At 45.7% G+C, this 24,860-nt stretch overlaps 1 protein-coding gene across 5 annotated transcripts in view; it reads right to left on the reverse strand.

Annotated features, from left to right (window-relative positions):
* dip2a (disco-interacting protein 2 homolog A) overlaps positions 1-24,860 on the reverse strand; it is a 204,777-nt gene that overhangs the window by 113,945 nt on the left and 65,972 nt on the right. For 4 of the 5 annotated variants that reach the window (XM_056580043.1, XM_056580042.1, XM_056580040.1 and 1 more), the window contains exon 2: positions 3,394-3,465. In XM_056580043.1, the coding sequence (XP_056436018.1) occupies positions 3,394-3,465 (72 nt within the window). Of the gene's footprint in view, positions 1-3,393; positions 3,466-7,542; positions 7,644-24,860 lie in introns of all 5 variants that reach the window. The other variant, XM_056580041.1, reaches the window with a different exon arrangement.

The following is a 24,860-nucleotide window of genomic DNA, read 5'->3' on the forward strand; positions in this document are numbered from 1 at the left end:
TGGACGGTATAGGCGTGAGGTTAAGCTATTTGATGGCGGATTTTATAATAAATAAATAAATATAATATTCCGCCCGGCAAAACCGAAATCGCGCATATAATTCGACATCATCATAATAAAGAAATGGATCGATACGGTCACGGACAATCTGTTCCCGGCGCAAACCGCGTTGAAACTTCTCTTCCCATTGCTCAAAACTAATAGCCATCTTTACCCTGCGTGTTGAAATCTTTTTACGTTTTTTTCTTTTAACGGTTCTTTATCGTTAGTATGGAACTTACACCAGCTAGAGGGGAGGTGTAAAAGATAAGTTATAACTTAGTGTTACGTTGAAACTATCTGCTTGGTGCAACTGCTATTTTTTTAGTAGAGTGTAAAGTCGAATGTTTGGGTGATTTACGTTCAACGTAGCCTAAGGGGGACCTTACGTTCTGCTGGTGCAACCAGCTGCAGCTGATCAACACTACGAATGCTGGTAACGAATAAATTGTAAAAAAAACATGTGAAGTTATTTTTTTAGTTTTGGCAAGTAGCCGTGTAATAAGCGGGATCATGTAGGCCTATAGAACGTCGCCGGTCATTATAGAAATAAACCCCTTCAGGGCGAAGCAAGACGCCTTCGCTGCGCGTCGGTGTACTGTTCGCCCTGTCGGGGCTTATTTTCCCGATAAGGACCGACGTTCTATACATTATCCCTTACATATATATTTAGCAGAGTAGGCCTAGTAACAAATGTGTACAAAGTAACATATGTGTTAAAATAAATGTCGGGTTGAAATCGGGCCCGGACTCATGATTACAGTTTAATGTGTCGTGTCGGGCCGGGCTCGGACAGAACGTGCACGGGCTCGGGCCGGGTCGGGCTTGATTTTCTGGGCCCGATCTAAGCTCTAACGTGCGCATGCGCATCCAATATTTAACCTTCCGTCGACGCGACGGCAAGGGCTGTGATTGGTCCCCTAACAAAATCATTTCCGGTATCACTTTTCTTTACTTCGAAGGCTCGAGGGGTCTCAATCAGTCAGATTACGGAATATTGACACCTGCACGCGCGCACCGATCGACCCCCCCCCCCCCCCCCAAAAAAAAAACTCTTCGGATCTGCACGAACCACACAGGTCCCCAAAATGTACTATAAAAAAGCATGCCGTTTGCATGTCTGAGAGCTGGTCTCGAGAGACCATCCTCTGGAGAGACCGTCCTCTATAGCATTGTATGTAGAAGAACTGATCTGGAGAGCTGATCACAAGATGGGGCTGCGGTCTTCTCTTTCTATAGCTGTACCAATCAGAACTTTTGCTGCTGCATGCGTGTTGGAACTACCATTGGTGTACTACTACTAACCATAGGGTGTCACTATACGCAGAGTCGCAGACGATGTGCTTTTGTATTTGTCCGATCTCTTACTGTACCACAAGTGCTTGACATACTCAATGTCTTGGCAAAATATCTGGATTTAAAGTTAACTTACAAAGAACCTAAAGCCTGTGAACCCAGCAGCACTACATATTATATTCACATAATTTCCCTTCAATGTAACTATATAACAATTTAAGTACCCAGGAATCTGAATTAAATTCTCTCTTTCTTTCCGAACTATTTAGATTATAAGAAAGCTTGAACGCTGGACTTACAACGATCTAGAGAACACACCAAACAAAATTGTTCCACAGATCGCCAAGATGGAGGGTAAGCAAAATAAATAAATTTACTTTCATCTTTGTCCCGACCTATTTTTCAAAGCCTACTGCTATACTCTTTTAGATTCCGTCCTAGAACTCAATCCCTCCATGAAAAATGGTTATTGGCAAAATAAACTTCCTTAACTCACATAACCTAGAACCTTTGACCATACTATATAATGGTAGGAAGATTTGGATATGCAACTTACTAACACAGTCTGACAAAACGCCATAGACAGAATACGTTCATATTGAGTCTCTTTAAGTCTATGGGTGTTAAAGTCAATAAAAATGGCTTTAGTAAGTTCAACAATATTACTAGAAACACCCAGAGAACCTTCTCCTGGCGTCGTATTATTTGGTGGTCTCCATGGAACCTCCACACCGCCTGGCATGATAACAACAGAATTGGATTTGGAACCCTTTTTGCCAGGTCACTTAAACTACTAAAGTGGTTCCAGGACATGGCAAACTATGAAATAATGAAATATCAAAGCCTCTTATAAATTAAAGTATATTTTATATAGGTGCCAGCAAACCTACACTATCCTCTCCTCAGCCTCTGATTCAGGACCACTTAAAACAGACAGCTACATATGAGAGAGAGAGAGAGAGAAAGAGAGAGAGAGAGAGAGAGAGAGAGAGAGAGAGAGAGAGAGAGAGAGAGAGAGAGAGAGAGAGAGAGAGAGAGAGAGAGAGAGAGAGAGAGAGAGAGAGAGCATCAGACAGACAGACGGACGGTGAGAGAGCAGCAGAGAGATGGTCTACTCAAGCCAAAGACCAGGTCCACTAATAGATCCCAATGGAAACACCAGTGCACTAAGGGTCCTGGTTTCCACTGAGGCTGAGCCCGCCGAGAAACCAAGCCAAACCCCATGTCTCCCATGGGTCCAGGAGGCATCATGGATCAGCGAAGACACACACACTCCTCTCTTTGGACTCACCGCAAACCCACTTCGTCTGAGTCTTACTCCGAGCGAGGCCAGCCATGGTGAGCGACAGAGCAGAGTTAGAATATCTTAACCAGATGGTGGGATACACCGAGCCTGGAATTCATGGCACACGCAGCACGGCATTCTCATTAATGTTTTCATCTGCAGCATCTACACTCAATACATAACAGGATCAATAACATATCACTACAGCATTGATCAAAGGTCAGTGAGCACACGAGTATGTAATAAACTCCTTCCTTCTAATCAAATGCCACTTATGATGATTCATCAGTTTAACAGCTAGGTTTTATGGGGCTGGAGGGAGACATTCGACTGGGCTCGGCCCATCATCGACTCATTGCCCCACATGTACAATTACGGCCCTGCAGTCTAAATGAGCCAGCAAAGCTGTGACACACGGTCCGGTTAAAACAGATGAACTGTTGAGATGAATGACAAGAAATGACGAGAAAGACCCCATCCCAGGCTCACATCTTGCTCTCGCAATGAAGCAATATGTGACATAAAGCATCTAGCATTTCACATGAATCTTCCATTTCAATAGTTTTATTATAGTTATAGTTTGATCTTTTAATCCTAAACCCTTACACAAGCCTGAAATCCTCCATGGGAGTCAGCCTGAGTTTCGCTCCCACAAGGACATGCTAAAGGCAATGCGAGCCGGTTGCTAATGCTAAGCTATACACAGCAGCAGAATGCCCTCCAGAGGCACTGGAGGAGAAGTTTGGCACATGAATGGCCGACAATGGTCTTACCTTGTATCTGTGGGATGTACGGCGCCAGCAGCTTCCCCCTCTTCTTCTCATAGCCTTTCTGAGTTATGTCCCCTGAACACACACACAGAGAGAGAGAGAGAGAGAGAAGAGAGAGAGAGAGAGAGAGAGAGAGAGAGAGAGAGAGAGAGAGAGAGAGAGAGAGAGAGAGAGAGAGAGAGAGAGAGAGAGAGAGAGAAGGAGAGAGAGAAGGAGAGAGGGGGGAGAGAGACACAGAAGAGTGACTGAGTGAGAGAGTGGAGGATGACTCATTAGCTGTGCGGCTGTGTCGTTTTGAGTGTGTGTGTACGTGCGTGTGTACATATGTGTGTGTCTGTGCACGTGCTCCACCTCACACTGCCAATCCATATGCACTGGCACCGCAGGGTACCACTAGAACAGGGTAGTGCATATCACATGACAAGCTACTGACCACCTGGCTTACAATACTGAGCAAGCACAAACACACTCTCACACACACACACACACACACACACACACACACACAAACATACAGAGACACATAAACAGACACACACACACACACACACACACACACACATAGACACACACACACACACACACTGCAAAGAAAGAAAATGTGGTGAATCTCCTGCTCCATAGTTTAACGATAAAATCAGCTGGAGGAGGGGAACATTTAAAAGCTTGCTAGTCTCTGGCGAATGGAGGCTTCTCCAGGACACCACAGGCCGAGACAGTGCTGACTGCTTCTTCATAAGGACAGGCTTCGGACCACAGAGTGAAGAGGCCGTCGGTGGGACCAGGTCTAGAAGTGTCGACACCTCACCTCAAATAACTGCTTTAATTCGGCTTAAGATTGACACATCGTCCTATATGGGGCATATCTGAAGAATTCAAATAATTGAAGACTCAAACACAAATAGATTATTTGACACTTAACCATCAACTTCTATGTTGACAGACAGACATAAAGTCAGGGACACCAACATGCACGTGCGCAAACATACACGCAATTACAGGCATACACACACGTATACACATCACAGACACACACTCCACCCCCACCAGACACACACACAAACACACACACAAACATGCAAACAAACATACACGCACTTCGGTAAAGGGGTTATTTAAGAAGTGCAATACAATGATCCATGTTGCAGTTAAAGGCAGGTTGAACTTGAAATGCATCCTCTCTGTTGCTGGCAGCTTGCTTGTGTTTGAACAGAGAAGGTGGCCTGTCAGGGGTCGCCTGGGGAAGAGCTGTTTGAGTGGCGGCTCCTCCTTGAAAGCCTCCCTTTGTCTCTTGCTCCTCTCTGCCGGGCTGCTGTTTATCCTGTGTCTTAGAAAGCCTGGGTCTTCAGAAAGTCTCCAAACTTATGGATGTGCCGACCAGGGCTTGTGTGAGTGTGAGGGAGCGGCAGTGTGGTGACTGGTCTGTGGCCAGTCAGCACCGCTGGGTGGATCAACCTCTTGCTTCCTTCCCGACTTGTATTTAACTACATGACGTACTGATTAATGCTATCATGATGAACAGGACCACACTGTGTTGATTTGCAACCTTTACAGACGATTTGCTGAGAATGCTGGTGTCCAGACAGGCAGGATAATAAGCTTGTCTCTCCCCCTGAAAGGCTCCTCGTGCTGTCTGAGTTTTGGTTGGCTGTAAGCCAATCATGCGCTTACAAACCCCGCCTCCAGCAACATGAGCAGTCGTAACTATATGAGTGAAAGAGATTGAATGGCGTAAAGTCAAAAGACAAAGTCAGAAGACTTGACTGGACTTAATTACCTGACTGAGAGGATTCTGGATAATTGAGTGTCGGGTTGTTGCACTTCCAGCCAGACGGTTCAACTGGGTTCAACCCCAATGTTTGCAGTTCACCTTGCGGCTACAAGCCTTATCCCCTCCCTGAACTAAACCTACACTTAAGCTTCTGTGGATCAAATACTATGTTCCATGTCCATATTGTTAACAAAGCTAGATAGAACTAGAACTAGAAAAATAATGCAACCTTTAAACCCCAAGATAGCCACAAAAGAGGAAAGCCACTGGAAGTGGAGGGACTCAAAGGTCACGTTTGACTGTATTTTGGGTTAAGTGTAATTAAAATATAATGACAACACTCCATTTACTGTGGGAGTGGGAAGCTAATTGATGTGCAATACATAAACAGAGCCAATCATGTCTGTATGTGTCTGTGTGTGTCTCTGTCTTTTTCTCTGCCTGTGTCTCTGTCTTTGAATGTGTCTGTGTGTCTGTCTGTCTGTGTCTGTCACTGTGTATGTGTGTAATTGTGTCTGGGCCTAGGGGTGGTCAATAAGTATGTTTGGAACCAACTGGAGCTAATTGATTGGGTAGGATCTCATGGGACTGTGCTCGTCGCCCAGCTTGTGAATGCACCCTAGCATGTAACGCACTAGCATGAGACCTTTTCTGCTCCTTTCACTCCTGTTCCTGTCGCTCCACACCTGTAGTGATGCTGGCAGCACAAACATACCATTACACTGTGATTTGTTTTCTCCTGTGTACATTCCATAACCCCAAAAATAAATAAATAAATATATATATATATATATATATATATAATATATATATATATGTATTGTATCCTCTATTGCTAGGAACCACGGATATATAGACAGTGCTCCACCCTGGCAGGATGTTACAACGAGACAGCATTTTAGAAGCCGCTCCTAGACGTTAACCATAGCAAACATCCCACTGGAACACAACGGCTGAACTATCTCACTACAGGACAACAAGAGCTGTGTTCGAAATCGTTCCCTATCATGGATGTAGTGCACTAAATAGGGTGCACGCCATTTTGTAGGGTGTTCGAAATCTCAGTGGTCCACTATATAGGGCACTATATAGTGGACTTAAAATAGGGTACATACGATGTTCCCTATGTTACTCCCGTATACCACAATGCAATGCGGCTGTGTTTTTCCGGAGGAGAAGAAGAAGCTGAATAACCGCGAAAACGAATACATTTAATGATGGAGTCTCCGGCTTTCGTTTAGAAATGTCAACAATTTATTTGGGATTTAACATAGAATATTTAACATTCAACATCAATACAACCTCCAGCTTTCCTCGTGAGTGCCTGGTATGTTTACATGATGTGGGCGCATCTGTCTGCGTCACAAAAATACCCGGCGCATTTACTGACGCAAATGACGTTTAGAAATGTTCAGCGTAGTGTCCGAATTCTCGTTCCCTATTCCCTATATAGTGCACTAAATCATATACACTATATAGGGAATAGGGAACGAGTGTATAGGGAACGATTTCGAACACAGCTAAGGTGTGTGCTGCTGGTCACATCGCTGGTGCACAGCGTGTGTGTGTGTGAGCATGTGCGTGTGTGCGTGGCAGGTGACGCTGTTCACAATCCTGTCTCTGAGTCATGGCCAGTGGTGGGCAGAGTAGCTAAAAAATTTACTCAAGTAAAAGTACTGTTACTTTAAGATTATAATTACTCAAGTAGAAGTAAAAGTACTCGTAAAAATAATTACTCAAGTAAGAGTAAAAAAGTATGCAGTGAAAAGACTACTCAAGTACTCAAGAGTAAAAGTACTGAGTTTCTCCGATTTATTTTTTAAATAGACAGAGCAACACAAACGGTAAATAGACACCAACAAAATATAAAACAGCAATGTTCAAATAAAGATAATCTAAATAACATCCTTTTAAATAAAATAAATAAGGTCTTTAAAAATAAAATGTATAACCCTTGAACTAAAACAATAACAAATTAAATCTTTGCAAAATAGTAGCCGCATAGTAGCCTGGGTGCTTTAAGCATGGAATTCCCTGTGGCCCGTTAACGTTTCGGGGGGCGCCGGGTCAACGTCGCAACCAATTCGGTTTTGTCTAGAGGGGAGTAACTGCACCCCCTCCCGAAGTGGTACAGCCCAGGTCGGCCTTGAACTGCGATTGGTCGGAAAGACGTTACAGCTAATGACAACATTGAACTCTCATGCAGGCTCGAACAGAGTGACACACACACACACACACACACACACACACACACACACACACACACACACACACACACACACACACACACACACACACACACACACACACACACACACACACACACACACACACTTTTTCACAACACACACACACTTTTTCACACACACGTTCCTACCCACCTCTGGTCATGGCTGTGAAATATGCAGTGTTGTCAGGTGTGAGTCGTCCCGACCACGTCAGGCTAACACAATGCAGCACTGTACACACAAGGCTCAGCATGCTGGGGCAACAAACAAAATCAGGAGGGAGGAGGAGGGGGAGAGAGACAGAGACAGAGAGATTGAGAGGGATGGACAGAAAGACTAGTTACCATATCCTGCCAGTATTCTCACGAGATTCTCATCAGACTTCAGCCAAATAATCTGGTAGCAGACAGGCTGAATCAGGGTGAATGGGGTGTTTCACTATTTCACGTTGCCCTAGTAAAAAAATCATCACCATGAAGACTGTACTGCAGCAATACATGGATAATCTCCCCTCCTGAATTTTTTTCTCTTACAAATTGCATATCTCTTCCCCCACCCAGAAGTTGTGCTACTGAATGCTGGACTGCTGGATCTGACATTAACGTGTCGATAAAACAGCACATATAGAAGTGTTTTTAGAGTAAGTAATAATATAAATAGTCTATGCCTGTTCCACGCGTTCACTGTTTGTGGTTGGCGAGCGAGAGAGAACCTGCGTGAGGTCTGGTCCGGTCTTCAGGAGCTCTCCTGAAATGCCATCCTCTTCCTCCCATCAGGCTTCCTCTTCCTCCTCTCTCTGCACTTCCACTAATTCCCCGCTCACCCCAGATCTACCCGTCAAAACACACAACCTTCCCCTGGGATTTGACCCTCCTCCTGGATGTGTGTGTGATTGTGTGTGTTGCGCCTGTGTGTGTGTGTGTGTTTGTGTGTGTGTGTGTGTGTGTGTGTGTGTGTGTGTGTGTGTGTGTGTGTGTGTGTGTGTGTGTGTGTGTGTGTCTGCACTCGTGTGTGTGCATAGAGCCATTGAGAGAAGGTGTGGCGGTCAAAATATTTTTTTTTTTCTATTTCTTATAATCAACCAAGTGATGCAAACGCGTTGCGTGCCAAGAACCGAAGCCACAGGGCTTATTTCCGGGATGGAACGGTCCTGAACAATCCCTGCTGAATAAATCTCCTTTCAGGGCTTTTATTGTTATTTCACAAGGAAGAGATAGAGAGGGACCGATGGAGCTGAAGAGAGAGAGAGAAACAAACGAACAGAGATTGAGAGAGAAAGAGAGAGAGGGAGAGGGAGAGACAAGCAAACAGAAATAGAAAGGAAGAGAAAGAGAGAGAGGGAGATATCCAGATTATCGCACACACACACACACATACACACACACACAGTCCGTTGGGCTAACCAGGCTGCTAGGTACAAGGGTAGCTCTAGAACTTCATCTAATTAGCATCTTGCACCAGAGAAATAAGTCTCCCCCCCAGACAAAAACACACACTGCCTGGATTAGGGTGTCAGAGCTAGCTAAGCTACAGCGCCAAGCCTCCTATCTCCTTCTGCACTCTCTCTCTTAATACGCGCGCGCGCGCGCACACACACACACACACACACACACACACACACACACACACACACACACACACACACACACACACACACACACACACACACACACACACACACACACACACACACACACACACTCATCGGCCTAAAGGCAAACCATTTGAATAAAAAGCTGCATAATTAGGCTTCATACAAAGATGCATAGGCAGTACTGATTGTATGTTATGATAATGCTGTTGCTGTAGAACATAGGACCACCCCCAGGGCAGGGGAATTGGGGTAAAGACTTGCTTGCTAGCTGATGAACTACACTGCAAACAAGCTGTACACTTCATGTATTTATAAGGAGCTTTAGGGTGCCCACACTAGGCCATCTGGCCGTGGCCGTGGCCGTTTTCACACCTAACCGTGCTCAAATCTGCCAGTGTGAGTGTGGCCAGTCTTGCCAGGCCAGGCCAATTTGGCCATTTGGGAGAGGTGTGCTGCTACGGTACGGGCCGCTACGGTACCGATGCTAATGAGCCGACACGCGCACACACACGGCTACGCAACCTGAGCTGGATGACGTATAGTCCATGCGACGACCACGGACATAATAAAGGCGACGAGCCTTCTTTCCCATTAAACGGTAAACATATATCCAAATAAGCAACAGACTCAGCAAAGTGCGAACTGTGTTCTCTGTGTTGTTGTCCATTGTTGTTAGAACTCTGACTGGCGGCAGACTTTATTATGGTCTTATGGTCCATGCAACGGACGCTTGGTGATGACGTGTTACTTACGACGTGATGACGTATGTACAAGAGCCTACCATGGCCAGGCCACAGTTGCGACGGCCAACGGCCACGGCAAGATGACCTAGTGTGAGTGCACCCTTAATTAGGTTAGAGGTGATCCACAACGAGGTGAAGGACCCTTCAGAGTAGATCATTCTGCTAATTCCATCATAGAAATATAAGGCTGTTGATTCATAATTGATTCCATCCAAAACCTGAAAACACACACAATCCGAAGGGTAAAATATGTGGTCTGACTCCATCTCTAAAGAGACACCCGCTAACTAGTCTGTTTCCCCCCAGGACGTCACCTAAATACAGTCAACCATGTCAATCAGAGACCAGGGTCTGAATAATGCCTGAATGCCAGTTAACATGAAACGCAGCGACAAAAGTGGGCCCACATCAAAATAAATTTCAAGGAGAATGACATCGTAGTCATAGTGGACCCAACAGCTCCAAGGAACTCCTGGCCCTTGGGTCGGGTGATGAAGACCCTACCGGGGCATGAAGGTCTTGTTCGCAGTGTCCTGGTGAAGACCAAAACCAACACTCTACAAAGGCCCATCGACAAGCTTTGCTTGGTCCTCGAAGCTGAAAACTCAGCTTAAAGGGGTAGTTCGGAATTTTGGACATAGGGCCTGATTCCGAAGTGAGCATTGGTATTCTATATCACTGGAGACAGTTTTCAACACATTTCATTCAGTCCTTCTAGTTGCAGAGTTCGCTCGTGCTAGGCTAGCGCAAGTCAACGGGCAATGCTAGCCTGCTATTAAAAACAGTCTTACCCACTCCACAGTACACCCGAGGTAAATCAATTATAACGCCAGACTATAGATTGAAATGTCTGTGTTGATAGAATAATGTTAGAAATAAAACTAACCTTGCATCGCATGAATCATCGAGGGACTACTTTCTCAGCAGAAGCGGAATTCTACTATGCGCTGGTTAGGTTTGTAACCGAATCACGACAGAAGAACGTAAACAGAGAAGCGTGGGACAGAAGCGCAATTGAACGACTAGGCAACATGATGGTTCAGTGTGCTTTTAGAAATTGTAGAAATAAACGGTACAAATGGGCACCACAAAGTTTCCACCAATTTCCAGTGCGAGATCCAGAAAGGACTCAACTGTGGCTTGTTGCTGCTGGCTTTGACATCAAAACACCGGCTCGTACATGTACGGTTCGTTGGATACAACAAATTCCTCATAATCGTCTTCAAAAGCAGATGCATCGCTAACTCCTCCAAACGTGGCCATATCTTGTTAATTTAATACGCTTGTAGAATTCCTTCGTTCACTGTACTCTGCGTTTGTAGCAATGACAGCGGCAGGTAACCTAGGTATCAGTCCGCCGCTGCCGTAGCCTACGTACAGGAATATAAACACTGCTGCTGAGACCCCGCAATTCCCTCAAAATGCAATGCAATGCAAGGTTGGTTTTATTTCTAACATTATTCTATAAACAGACATTTAGATGTATAGTCTGTCGTTATAATTGATTTACCTCGGGTGTACTGTGGAGTGGGTAAGACTGTTTTTAATAGCAGGCTAGCATTGCCCGTTGACTTGCGCTAGCCTAGCACGAGCGAACTCTGCAACTAGAAGGACTGAATGAAATGTGTTGAAAACTGTCTCCAGTGATGTAGAATACCAATGCTCACTTCGGAATCAGGCCCTATGTCCAAAATTCCGAACTACCCCTTTAAGTCTGGCAAGGCCAGGCTCAAGTCTTCAATTTGCCACTTTCATATACTGACAAACATACATACTTGGATTTGCATGCCCATACACCAGTACATACATGTGCATTCATGGACTTCTCATTTACGCACCACAATTACATTCCTTGATCTGCACATACATGGACTATTCATACTTGCACTACAATTGCACCCATGGAGGTTTGCTGTCCATCAGTCTCTGTGCACTGTACAAAACATCCTCCATTGACTTTGGGGGGATTCTTGGGATCACCGATTGTAAAGAAAAAAAAAAAATGTATTGACATCTTTAAATGGATGATTATTGATGACTGACGTTTGAAGTAGCATCAGATAACTTAAGTTTGATTATGCATTATAGCTCCATTGTGTAAATATTATTAGTAATTGTCTTGCTGTAGCATTAACAATTAGGGGATAGTGTAGAAGCCATAATTAGGTTTTCTGCATTTTGTCTTGACATTATTAGTTAAGATATAATTCTTTGTTATTAAGTTTATGAGAAATGATTTCAGTTAAGATACGCATGAATCAATGTACTTAATAGTACTATATTTTGTTATTCACCTAGGACTCACCTGTGTTACCGTAATCCCCAAGCCACTCCCTCTCAACGTGCTTCTGTGCAGAGCTTAATTGGCCCAATGACGGGGACTGTATCAGGTTAGATGGTGGAAAAGGAACAGTTTTCCGACCGCATACGCATACCCATACGCATACGCATTAGCATACTCAAATACTTTCATATTGTTTAGTAAACCGTATTTGTAATCCTTTATTTTGAACTGCTGGAAAGTCAACCGGACTGTTAGAATAAACTCTCAACAAGAATTCTACTCGCCGTGCGTGCTTCTTCAGAATGTGTGTCGGGAGAACTCCGCATCAGCCTCATGGCCAAAAGAACTGGTAGAATGGCCATAACATATGGATTGCAGATGTTACTTCGTTACTTCAGAAAATTGAGAAGATCTTACTAATGTCATGCCAACACAAACCTTTTCTAGAAGTGAGATTTCCCAATCTGAATAAATATGTCAGATGTATACACATTTCAAATCATATTAATCTTATTATCGTTGAGAGCGATGGTGAAACTATCCGCACAGTTATAATATGAATATGTTACAGCCCTGCGGTGAGCTAAAGTTAATCCACACCCGGTTGTTGTTAAACGATACTCGATCCTCATTGGCTGAATGCCAACGAGTATTCATCCAGGGCCATGAAACCAAAATAATGGACAGAGGAGTCATTCTCAATAAAGAGGAGGCCAAGGACTAAGGGAAAATTACTCCACATCCGGAGTCATTAAACAACCTTAATAGCGTGATTTATTATCAGCATGGTGTTTAATCTGTGTTCAGCCACGCCAGGTGATTAAGGTGACTATAGGATGATGGTGAAAAGTGTCCAGTGTAAAACTGCTATATCGCTGAGCTGCGGTCATGTTGAAGATGTACTGATCCAGGAAGTCTCCTAGTCTAGCCACACATAATGGAAGTACTGATTGAGCAAGTCAAACTGTGTGTGCGTTTGTGTGCGTCTGTGTGTGCATTTGTGTGCGTCTGTGTGCGTGCGTCTGTGTGTGCATGCGGGAGGAGGTGGGGGGCTTGTCTGAGATCCCATTCATCTGTTCTGGCCCACACTGAATGACATTAATCCACATGAAGTAGCATTGAGATGACACACAGTTCCCGCCCTAACCCTAACCCCCCGGAAAGGCGGGAAGGCAGTGAGTGACAGCAGAGAGGGTCTGACGGAGGAAGACTGGGAGGTCGAGAGAGGGACAGCTTGGGCTTGGGAGTGGGCTGGCTCTGAAAAGAGTCCGCCGTTAGGGGGGCAGGGAAGATGGGGTCGAGGAGTGGGGTTAGTGCTCAGAGGTGGAAACGCAGGAAGGGGCGAGTAAAGTATAGCAAGGCAGGGGAGGACTAAAGGAGGATGTGATGAAAAGGTAATGTAGAGAGACAGAGACACACACACGCACCTGGTATCCATCCATCAGCAGTTCCAATCAGACGGTGGTATCACTTTTAATTAAGTGGTGGAAACGAATTAGGACTCTGAACCAAACCTCCACACTACTACGCTAATATCTAACCCCACCCTCAAGCGAAACACACACACACACACACACACACACACACACACACACACACACACACACACACACACACACACACACACACACACACCTTGGGCTCAATGAAGCTGGTGAAGGAGGCTATAGAGACAGTTTGAATAATAGAGCAGGCGTTGCAGGGGAGTTCCTGCAGCTGTGCACTGATGAATGTGTGTGTGTGTGTGTGTGTGTGTGTGTGTGTGTGTGTGTGTGTGTGTGTGTGTGTGTGTGTGTGTGTGTGTGTGTGTGTGTGTGTGTGTTGGACCTTTCACACCGCCGCAAAATCTGAGCCGGTTCCGGGCCAGTTCGGAGCTAGGGCCAGTGTTTTCACCGATTCAACTCCAGCCCCACTTTTGAGCTGGGCTAGAACTAGAACCGCTTTTACGCCGGGGGCAGGGGGCGGGGTTATCCGTACCTTCATAAACAGGAACACCAACGAAGACCGGCATTTTTAAAACACTGAAGTAAACAATGGATTGAATCCGTGTATGGTTCGTTCTTTGAATATTCCGATTTAAAACAGAGTCGTTTTTTGTTTTTTTCTGATTTGGTTTTGAATCGGAAAAAGGGCAAAAGGAATAAACAAATAATCGGCATTTTATTTGTGTTTGTGTGTTTTGTGTGTTGGTTTTTTAAACCCGAAACAGAAAAACAAAAATAGATACATTTATAGTTATAGGCTACACCAGAAGGCAGAACGCAGCGAAGAAAAAAGAGCCAACCACCTAAACCAGCAATAGACTGTCTAATTATATTTAGCCTTAGTTATGGCCGCACTTTAACCTTATGGTGATTTTATTCGTGAACTATTTGACACTGGAAAGACACACGACGCGATCAGTACCGCTCTAAAGCAATCTGGTGCCCCGAAGTGCTCCGTTATGACGGTGAGACCAAAGATTCACGTTATGACAGTTCAGACCAAAGATTCACCTTGCAACGGCTTGCAACGAGACGATTTTAGAACGTCGCAGGGGCGGTGTGAACAGGTCGTTGCAAGGAGTCGCAAGGAGTTGCAAGGAGTCGCCAGAGATTGAACATGTCAAATCGCAAGGTCCAGTTTTAGAACGCGACGATTTAACTATTTCTCTTCAGCCAATCACAGCACAGAACAACTTGTACGTCACGGTACTAGTACTTACTCCGTTCCGGTACCGTACTGTCCACTCCAGCATAGAAATATCCGATTGAAATATCCGATATCGGGAGAATGAAAAAACACAGTAACTCTAGCCTACTCTCAAGCAAAATAAAAATAATTGCCAACCTAACTAATCGCAAACATAACTAATCTACCTAACCTACGCAAATAATGCTGTTGCGGCTCTCAGCTGTGCCAGAGCGTTCACAGTTGCTAGGGAAACCACCTAGCGTCGCAGCGCGTTGCAGCCAGTGTGAACGGCCCAGTTTTAGAACGTCGCAGCCCGTCTCGTCGCAAGGAGTTGCGAGTTGCAAGCCGTTGCAAGGCGAATCCTTGGTCTGAACTGGGCTTAAGTCGCCGGCTCCCACGGAAAACAATAAAGCTGGCCATTGTAGAATGCGAGAGACTCGATGGAACGTTTGAAACGTCTTTATATGTATTTTCTTTAAAGGCCCACTATGCAACTATTTTAGCCAAAATGACATTAATTATGCTGGTTGAGAGTTATTCTGATGGTTCTGCAACCATTTCTGGGTCGTTTGGTGGGTGTGTCATTGCCCCATGTCACCTCTCCAAGGAAAAAGCGCACATGCAACTTGCTCTGTTCGGACCGACACAATCCGGATGTGACGCAGCGGAAGTATCCAATCGCGCCTCGAAAATGTAGTCAGATTGTAGTTTCGAAAATGCTTTACGGCACAGACACACACCCAAACATGGCACCGGCTAGATAAAATCAGCCAGTTGCGAGGCAATTGTTGCATTCATCATGGATCAATCGACTGATAAGGGACCCAAGAGGCGACTGTCGGTGGAACAAAAGAAGAATGGACCAGAAAAGAGATCAGACACGAGTGAAAGGGGAACTATGCAACTTTTTTGGCTTGATTTACCTTAATATATCAGGCTAAGAGTCATTGCGATGGTTCTATTATACATTTTTGTTCGATTGTTCGTTGTTTCGACTCCCCCTTGCGCATCTTGGCGGAGAAAAGGAATATGTTTCTGCCGGCGACCCGCCGCCCACTCTCGCGGGAGTCTCGGGTCTCGCGAAGTAACGAATTGCTTTACGGCACAGACCCCCAAACACGGAACCGGCTCGATATAAACACAAGTAACTAAGGGATTGTTACATTCATCATAGATCAGCCGACTAAAAAGAGACAGAGAAGGCCAATGTCGGAGGAACAGAAGAAGAGAAAAGGGAGACTGACCGACACAGAGGCCAGACACGAGTAAACGTTGGGCAAGCTTTTCAGGAATAGCGTGAACTGAAAGAAAAAGAAGACTGCAAATCAGACGCCGACTTGGCCGTGTTGCTTTTGAAATTGAAAGTACCCTTGGGTGAACTTTGTCTTCGTGGTATTCTTGATATTGATAGTCCCTGTACAAATGTGTTTGCTCAACCATTTTGTTGTGAGCCCTGTAAAAATTGTTTTCTCGACCGTTTTGTTGTGAGCCCTGTATGTTTCTAGCTTGCTTGGTAGCAACCATATAAACACCTTTGTTTCCATGGGTGTTTTGCTGTTCGTCTGTCTCGTCCTGCAGACACAAACTGAATCCCCGAATCCAGGTTCTTGTTTATTTAGATTATTATGTTGCCCAACACTCTTACACTGATTGTTCTGTTCAACCTAAGATAAAACAATTATAATCTAGGATATAAATTCTCCCCGTCAACTATAAAAAAGGATGGATTTATGTTTATTGCAATACAAATACACCATTTTAAAAATTTATAACCTTGCCTACACTTTATGAACATCTACTTCGGACATCGCTCCACGCATTCGCCGGCTTCTTTGAAAACAAATGCACATGGCTCGCATAGAAGTGCATGGGGAAGGGTCGTCAACGAGTTGTTACGACAGTGTTGTAAAATATCTACTAAGAAGCTGTAGGGGTGCTGTGTAGATAAATGTGCGTGCCAAAACCAAGAAAACAGCAAAGAAATGCCAGAAGTTGCATAGTGGGCCTTTAAATCCGCGTGCCCTTTTCCCGGCATTCATTGCGTTTTTATCTAAATATCACTCAAACAAAACAAGCAACTGGATTATTCAGTTTTCCCGTTTTGATTTAAAAAACTGAAAAATACGGTTTATTTGTATATTCCTTTTGCCCTTTTCGGCTTTAAAACCAAATCAGAAAAACCCCAAAACTACTCTGTTAATTGTTTTTTCTGATTTTGTTTTCAATCGGAATATTCAAAGAACGAACCATACACGGATTGAATCGAAGACGAAATTGTTGTGTTTGAAACTGGCACGAGGGTTCTTCTTCTTATTGTACAGTTCCGGCAGGGCGGTAGGGTTGCTGGGAAAGTGGAGACGTTTGCAGTGACGTCATGACGTTGCTCACGCCGGCTCCATGGCTGGCTCTGGCCGGTGTGAAACCAACTGGTTCTTAACTGGGATAAGGTTGGAACCTGTTTGGAACTGGCCCTAGCACCAGCCCGGAACTGGCTCTTGGTTCTTTTTGGTGTGAAAGCCCTGTGTGTGCGTGCGTTTGCGTGTGTGCGTGTGTGCGTGTGTGTGTGTGTGTGTGTGTGAATTATTTTCTACCATATTTAGTAATTACATTTCCTTTAGACGCACACACACACACACACACAAACACACACACACACACACACACACATGCAAGTGTATTGGTTATGATGTAAAACATGTTCAGTGTGAGTATTTCCCTAGCATTTGCCCCTAAAAATAGATATGGGCTAACAATTACAATTATTTATGAGCACAGTGTGCAAGTAAAATTTCCCCCCAGACTTAATCATTCAAAAAACACAACTCACAAATCCCACAAGCGGTATGCACCAATCACAGTGAGTTTTCTCTGATGGATTTCTGCTAGCAGAGAGTTTAGGCAGTGAGATTTCCTGGGTGTTGAATGTAGATTTAGATCAATTAATTGCAGAGTTGCAAACATTCTCTCTCTCTTATGTAATAAATAGTTTGTTAATGAACTCTGTTCCGCTAACACGTTTCTCTCTGCTCTCTGTACTGTATTGAAGACAGCATGCGGCCCTGATAATCAAACAGGACGCGGGTCGCCTGTCTGTCTGTCTGTCTGTCTGTCTGTCTGTCTGTCTGTCTGTCTGTCTGTCTGTCTGTCTGTCTGTCTGTCTGTCTGTCTGTCTGTCTGTCTGTCTGTCTGTCTGTCTGTCTGTCTGTCTGTCTGTCTGTCTGTCTGTCTGTCTGTCTGTCTGTCTGTCTGTCTGTCTGTCTGTCTGTCTGTCTGTCTGTCTGTCTGTCTGTCTGTGCGTGGCTGTGTAAGTCAGAGAGACAGGCTTGACCAATGAGGAGGTCTGGGCATGAAGCACCCATGAGACACATGTGATCTGTTCACAACCAACAGCTTCAGCACTGTGCTAGCTTTTTATTTTACATAAAACAACAGACTTTACATGTCTAGATGACAGCAGTTCAACAATAAACAGCATAGCTATAAGGGTGTTCTAGACCCTCTGTGATGGCTAGACCCTCGGGATGACTAGACCCTCCGTGATGAGGCCTCTGGCCCCTTGGGCAGCCTGAAGACACTGGTAACTAGGCCAGACTGAATGGACACTTTACTCAACTCTTGTTCAAGGGCATGAAAACAGGTCTTTGCACATGGTTAAGACACAAACCCAAGAACCGCTGGATCGATGGTTCAGCTGATCCTCACCAAACTCCGCCGTGCAGAGTATTAGAAAACAATTTGAAAAACTAACGATTTGACCACCTGTGAGTCGGGATAGACCTGTTCATATTATTATTTTTACAAAAAAACAACTCCATTGCATTTGATAAGAGGCATTTGAAAAGCAGGCTGTCTCTCTACGGCCCCATACAATCAAATTGGGTTTACAATGGCGACATTTCCAGTATTCCAGTATTATTCATGTACGCATTTAACAAGCACAACGTCTGTCGGAAGGAAGCTGAAAGTGCTGCAACCTCCCATCAGTCCTCCTCATGAAGGAGACAGCAGAGGTCCTCCTCATGCAGGAGACAGCAGAGGTCCTCCTCATGTAGGAGACAGCAGAGGTCCTCCTCATGCAGGAGACAGCAGAGGTCCTCCTCATGAAGGAGACAGCAGAGGTCCTCCTCATGAAGGAGTCGAGAGAGAACCTGCGTTAGGTCTGGTCCGGTCTTCAGGAGCTCTCCTGAAATGCCATCCTCTTCCTCCAATCAGGCCTCCTCTTCCTCCTCTCTCTGCAGTTCCACTAATTCCCCGCTCACCCAAAACCTACCCGTCAAAACCCGGATGTGTGTGTGATTCAGTGGAGGCTTCTCCATTGAGGAGAGGGAGGAAGATCCTCACTAACATTTTTGAGAATAAAACATGTAGATTGCCCAGACTACTGTAATGAATGAATGCCCTTAAATATGACTACTTTAATGCCTTTGAATATATAATGTTCGTTTCCCTGGGTAAAGGGACATTAGCACCCCCTATCGCCTTTTGACAATTACTTCAGGGAGGAAGGTCCTCCCTCAGCCTCCGTTGACTCACATTAATTTCCCCAAAAGTACTGGCGGCCGGTGAATAACATGGGTTTCAATGGGAGAGAGGAGGAAAGTCCTCTTCTGAGTGGGTGTGACCTTACAGGCGTCTGATTCGCGCAAAAATCTGGTCGCGTTGCGCTATGAACCAATCAGCAGGATCCCTGGCTGGTGAGCAGTGTTGCCAGATTGGGCAGAAATCCCACCCAATTGGGCTACTTTTAACCTCTTTAGGCTGGGCGGGATCATTGGGCGGGAAATTTAACCAATCTGGCAACGCTGTCGATAACAAACAAACCCGCTCTGCCTGCATTGCCGCTCAGTTAGAGACGCAAAGCAGGTGAAATCATCTGAAGGATAACGAGATTCTAACATTTGCGAATAAAGTGTACAATGGAAACATTGGAAACAGGACATTGTTCATGTTTAATTACACAAAGCATTCCATTCATTGAGTTACAGTGCTTATGGCGCGTTTCCACTGCAGGGTGCGGAACGGATCGGATCGCAAAGGTGCGGATCGGGTCGCGTTTCCACCGCCAAAAGTGGCCGTGACCCGGACTTTGCCGTACCCGTTCCGGCCTCATTCTCGGGACTCCTCCGTTGGGGTACCGAAAACGAGACGAGACGCCTGAAAGGGTCCCGGGAAATTCTAGCTACACACCCCCTCCGTTGATTGGTCGACAGAATCATCACTTCCGGGTGACGCGGGGATAAAAACAAACAAACAGTAGCCTCGAGGTATTATTCTTTACAATTAACATGTCGCGTAAAACGCTTGCTTGGGCGAACAAGGAGGTGGAGACGATCGTCTGCATTCTTGGGGAGGAAGACGTTGTTTACGATGTTTACGTAGCTGCCGCGGCGATCGACATCCGGCCTACCACAAAGGGTACTGTTGGCAGTGGAAACGCAACCTCGGAACTGAGCTGGGCTATACCGCCCCCTCCCTACCGCACCTTTGCGATCCGATCCGTTCCGCACCCTGCAGTGGAAACGCGGCATTAGTTAGCGACCAAAGAAAAAGGTAGACCACTTCGCAAAATCGAGATCACCAAAAGTAATGGCAACGTCAGTGTTGTGGGTGCTACATGGTTTGCTAGGTACTCATGGCTTACTGGTAGCATTAGTAGCAATCGACTGTAATCCTGGCTCTGTTTGCTAATGAATAATGGCAAATCTCCAACGTGGGCTGTTCATGGTTTCCCTGATGTGAAAAATCTTGATAGGGCAACCAAACGCCACCACTAGTGTCAAGTACACGTTGGTGCTGCTATGCAAATTTCCTTGCTAGGCACCATGCCTATAGATCAGGTTGAATCTAGAATAATGTTCTCGTTCTTTTACTAGTTTGTTACTCTGACCGTTCTGTTTGATATTGTGGAAATGGTGTGGAATGGGCGAATGATTCAGCGCATGATGCATTTTAAATGGCATCACTTTTGGTCAGTCTTTTCTTAAAACAATTGTGACTGAAAATAAACATAGCTAAATTACAACCAATAACTTCAGTCATTGAGGGCAAAAATAGGCCCAGATTTTTGTATTTACTTTTACAAATCAATAGTAGGCCTGATTTGACTAATGGGCTTTGCATCCTTTCCTTCTGCACTTGTGGTCCATTTCAAAGACATGCTGCCCACCAGCTTTCAAATTACAGTGATGCCACATTGTGGCTTTGTATCAAAATTATTCACATAACTATACCGCCCTACTATTTTGTAGTTCACCAAAACACCCTGAAACAACTTGAGTCTCACATTCTCATGCCACCATACACCAACAGTGCAAGCAGGCCAATGGCCACCAAGCGCGCATTCCTTCCTCCCTCACTTTAAAAACTACCAGCCGCCACTGGTGTGATTGTATGTGTTGCGCCTGTGTGTGTATGTGTTGCGCCTGTGTGTGTGTGTGTAAAAAGCAGGTGCACATGCAAAACAAAATACAAAGAGCAGCTGAGCATTGTGTCTCCAATTAGTTTTCATGTTGGAGGTTTGTGTCAAATAGACTATTATGTCCAAATGCGCGCACACACACACACACACACACACACACACACACACACACACACACACACACACACACACACACACACACACACACACACACACACACACACACACACACACACACACACACCCCTCGCCAGGTGCAGGTGGACCTACTCCCTCTTCCACCATCTGTTACACTTTCTATGTCCCAGTCTGGATCATCAATCTCTCACAGCCAGTCTCTCCCCTAACAAGTCATCAGCACATGGCACAGCTCCTCCTACTGCTAACATGCTCCCTTCATATTTCACTCGGTTTCCATTACTGTTACATTATGTGCGGGTACATGTGTGGGTGCCTGTATTTGCGTGTGTGTGTGTGCACGTGTGTATGTGTGTGTGTGTGTGTGTGTGTACCTATATGTGCGTGTATGTGCGTGAGTATTGTGCATGTGTATGGCCTGCATGTGCGCGTGGGCGTATGTGGCCTGTATGTGCGTGTGTATGTGCGCATAAGTCCGTGCACATGTGTGTGCAAGTGCGTGTGTGTGCATGTGCGTGCATATGTGCGCTTGTTCATGCATAACTGGGTAGCATGTTGTTGATCTTGTCCCCCAGGTGACTGCGGCAGCACAGAGGCAGTTAACCACACAAAGTGATCAGACACTGAGCTCTGCCTGAAGCCTTTCATCTTTAACAGAACTGAGGGGCCCACAGCACCCAGCCATCAGCTCACTGAGGGGCCCACAGCACCCTGCCATCAGCTCACTGAGGGGCCCACAGCACCCAGCCATCAGCTCACTGAGGGGCCCACAGCACCCTGCCATCAGCTCACTGAGGGGCCCACAGCACCCTGCCATCAGCTCACTGAGGGGCCCACAGCACCCTGCCATCAGCTCACTGAGGGGCCCACAGCACCCTGCCATCAGCTCACTGAGGGGCCCACAGCACCCAGCCATCAGCTCACTGAGGGGCCCACAGCACCCTGCCATCAGCTCACTGAGGGGCCCACAGCACCCTGCCATCAGCTCACTGAGGGGCCAACACCATAGAACTGTAGATGAGAGTTAAACCAACAGCATGATAGGACTGTAGATAAGATTTAAACCAACACCATAGGACTGTAGATGAGTTAAACCAACACCATTCGACTGTAGATTAGATTTAAACCAACACCATAGGACTGTAGATTAGATTTAAACCAACACCATAGGACTGTATTCTAGATGAGTTAAAACAACACCATAGGACTGTATGCGAGATGAGAGTTAAGTCAACACCATAGGACTGTATGCTAGATGAGAGTTAAACCGTGATAATTCTCAGGCGCTATTCACTGTAGGTACAATCACAGCGCTGTTCAGATGTGGCCTGTAATTGTCAGCTGTATCACACAAGAAATAGAGGGAAGAGTGTGTGTGTGTGTGTGTGTGTGTGTGTGTGTGTGTGTGTGTGTGTGTGTGTGTGTGTGTGTGTGTGTGTGTGTGTGTGTGTGTGTGTGTGTGTGTGTGTGTGTGTGTGTGTGTGTGTCACCAGTAGACAGCAGCTCATGTGTTCTACATGTTAGTGATGACTTCATTGGTCAGTGGCAAAGGAGCCACTACTCGTTACGGCAGTTAAGGCACTTAACACGCACACACATCCTGAGGTATCTCCAGACAAGCTCTCTCTTCAGTCCGGCAGGATCCATCAGTCTGTCAGCTTTATCTCAGCAGGCGATAGCCATCAGGCCCTGCTCTCATGGGCCTCACTGAGACCGTCCCTCTCTATACTCCAGCATCTGTCCATTAGAGGGCACCAGAGCTGCAGGCTTCCCTCTGCACCATACCCCCTCTCTGCCTCCCGCCCCTACTCCCTCCTCCCCCTTCCTCCCGCCCACCCTCCCTCACTCCCTTCCTCTACGCATGCCTTGGGTTGATACGAGCTCTCTCTTAATGAGCCATTAGAGGAACGGAAACGTATTTCCGAATGAAGTTCACCCTTTTGTGAACCGTGTTCTGGTTGAGAAAGAAAATCAGATCCAGTGATCCAAAGGTGTAATCCACCTGTTCAAACATTCAATGGAGCAGTATTTTTAGAACATGTAGCACTATCCACAATGCAGAGTCATTTCAAATGAAATCTATAGGTTTCATAGACCCTATAGATTTCAGTTTACGGGCGCTAGCACCAGCTTACACACTGCAGCTAGCATGGCGCTATCATACAGACTGCAGCTAGCACGGTACTGGTTAACCCAGTTCAGCTAGCTTACCCGGTGCGGCAGGCCTACCCGGTGCGGCAGGCCTACCCGGTGCGGCAGGCTTACCCGGTGCGGCAGGCTTACCCGGTGCGGCAGGCTTACCCGGTGCGGCTAGCTTACACGGTGTGGCTAGCTTACACGGTACGGCTAGCTTACATGATGCGGTAAATCTATGCAGGTGGGCCTTGTTCTTGGCACTAGTTGGCATGTTCAGTTGTTAAACAGCTTGCCTGCCAGCTGTGTGGTGGAGGAACAGAATGTATTTGTAACCGAGTTGTGTATGATTATCTGGATAAGCTGACAATGCTGAGTAATAGTGGTAGCCAGTAACCAGACCTAACTATTTCACTAGTGTACAGGGAACTAGGTTAACTGTAGCCACAAGCAACACTTCCACATTTATACTGCTGAGAACGCAGATTGAGGCCAATGCAGGAATAAGGAGGACAGGAGGGAGGTGGAGTGGTGTGCTAGGTAGAAAATAGGACAGAGACAGAGAGGAACATGAAAGACTGGACAGAAAGAAAGAGGGAAATAGGAAAGAGGGAGATGTGGAGAAAGAGAGCGAGATATGAGAGTAAGAGAGATATGGAGAGAGAGAGTGAGGTAGGAGAGTGAGAGAGAGATGAGAGGTTAAAGTGTTTTTAGTCAAAGCTGTGACCTCTCATTGGATTGGATTGGATTGGATTCACTTTATTGTCATTGTGCAGACACTGCAGAGTACAACGAAATTAGGTTTTGTGACCAACCGGAAGTGCAAAGGAGCAGTAAAGTGCAGTTTGTACATGAATTATCAGAGAATTATCGGAGCAGCATAGTTACAATAAGTGCAGTAAATATAAATAAATATAAATATAGTAATATAAATATTCAAGTAGAGGGATAATTGTTCAGTCAACTAGCATGGATAGAAATAGAAATAGAAATAAAAATAGAGTACTATGGGTGTTGATACAGGGGATATGTAAATTCAAGTAGAGGGATAATTGTTCAGTCAACTAGCATGGATTAGTGCAATGAATGGCCGCGGGGGGGGGGGGGGGGGGGGGGTGGTAGAGTTTAGGAGGGTTACAGCCGCAGGGAAAAAGCTTCCCCTAAACCTGCTAGTCCGGGCCCGGAGAGACCTGTAGCGCCTCCCAGAGGGGAGGAGGGTGAACAGTCTGTGGTTGGGGTGAGAACAGTCCTTGCAGATGCCACGCGCCTTTCGCAGGCATCGCTTGTGCTGGACAGCCTCGATGGATGGGAGTGAGGAACCGATGATGCGTTGCGCAGTTTTCACCACCCTCTGCAGGGCTTTCCGGTCAGAGACAGAGCAGTTGCCATACCATACTGTGACACAGTTGGTAAGGATGCTCTCAATGATGCTGCGGTAGAAGTTCACCAGGATCTGAGGAGACAGATGGGCCTTTTTTAATTTCCTCA

The sequence above is a fragment of the Gadus chalcogrammus genome, chromosome 20, assembly GCF_026213295.1.
Source record: "Gadus chalcogrammus isolate NIFS_2021 chromosome 20, NIFS_Gcha_1.0, whole genome shotgun sequence".
Lineage (NCBI taxonomy): Eukaryota > Metazoa > Chordata > Actinopteri > Gadiformes > Gadidae > Gadus > Gadus chalcogrammus.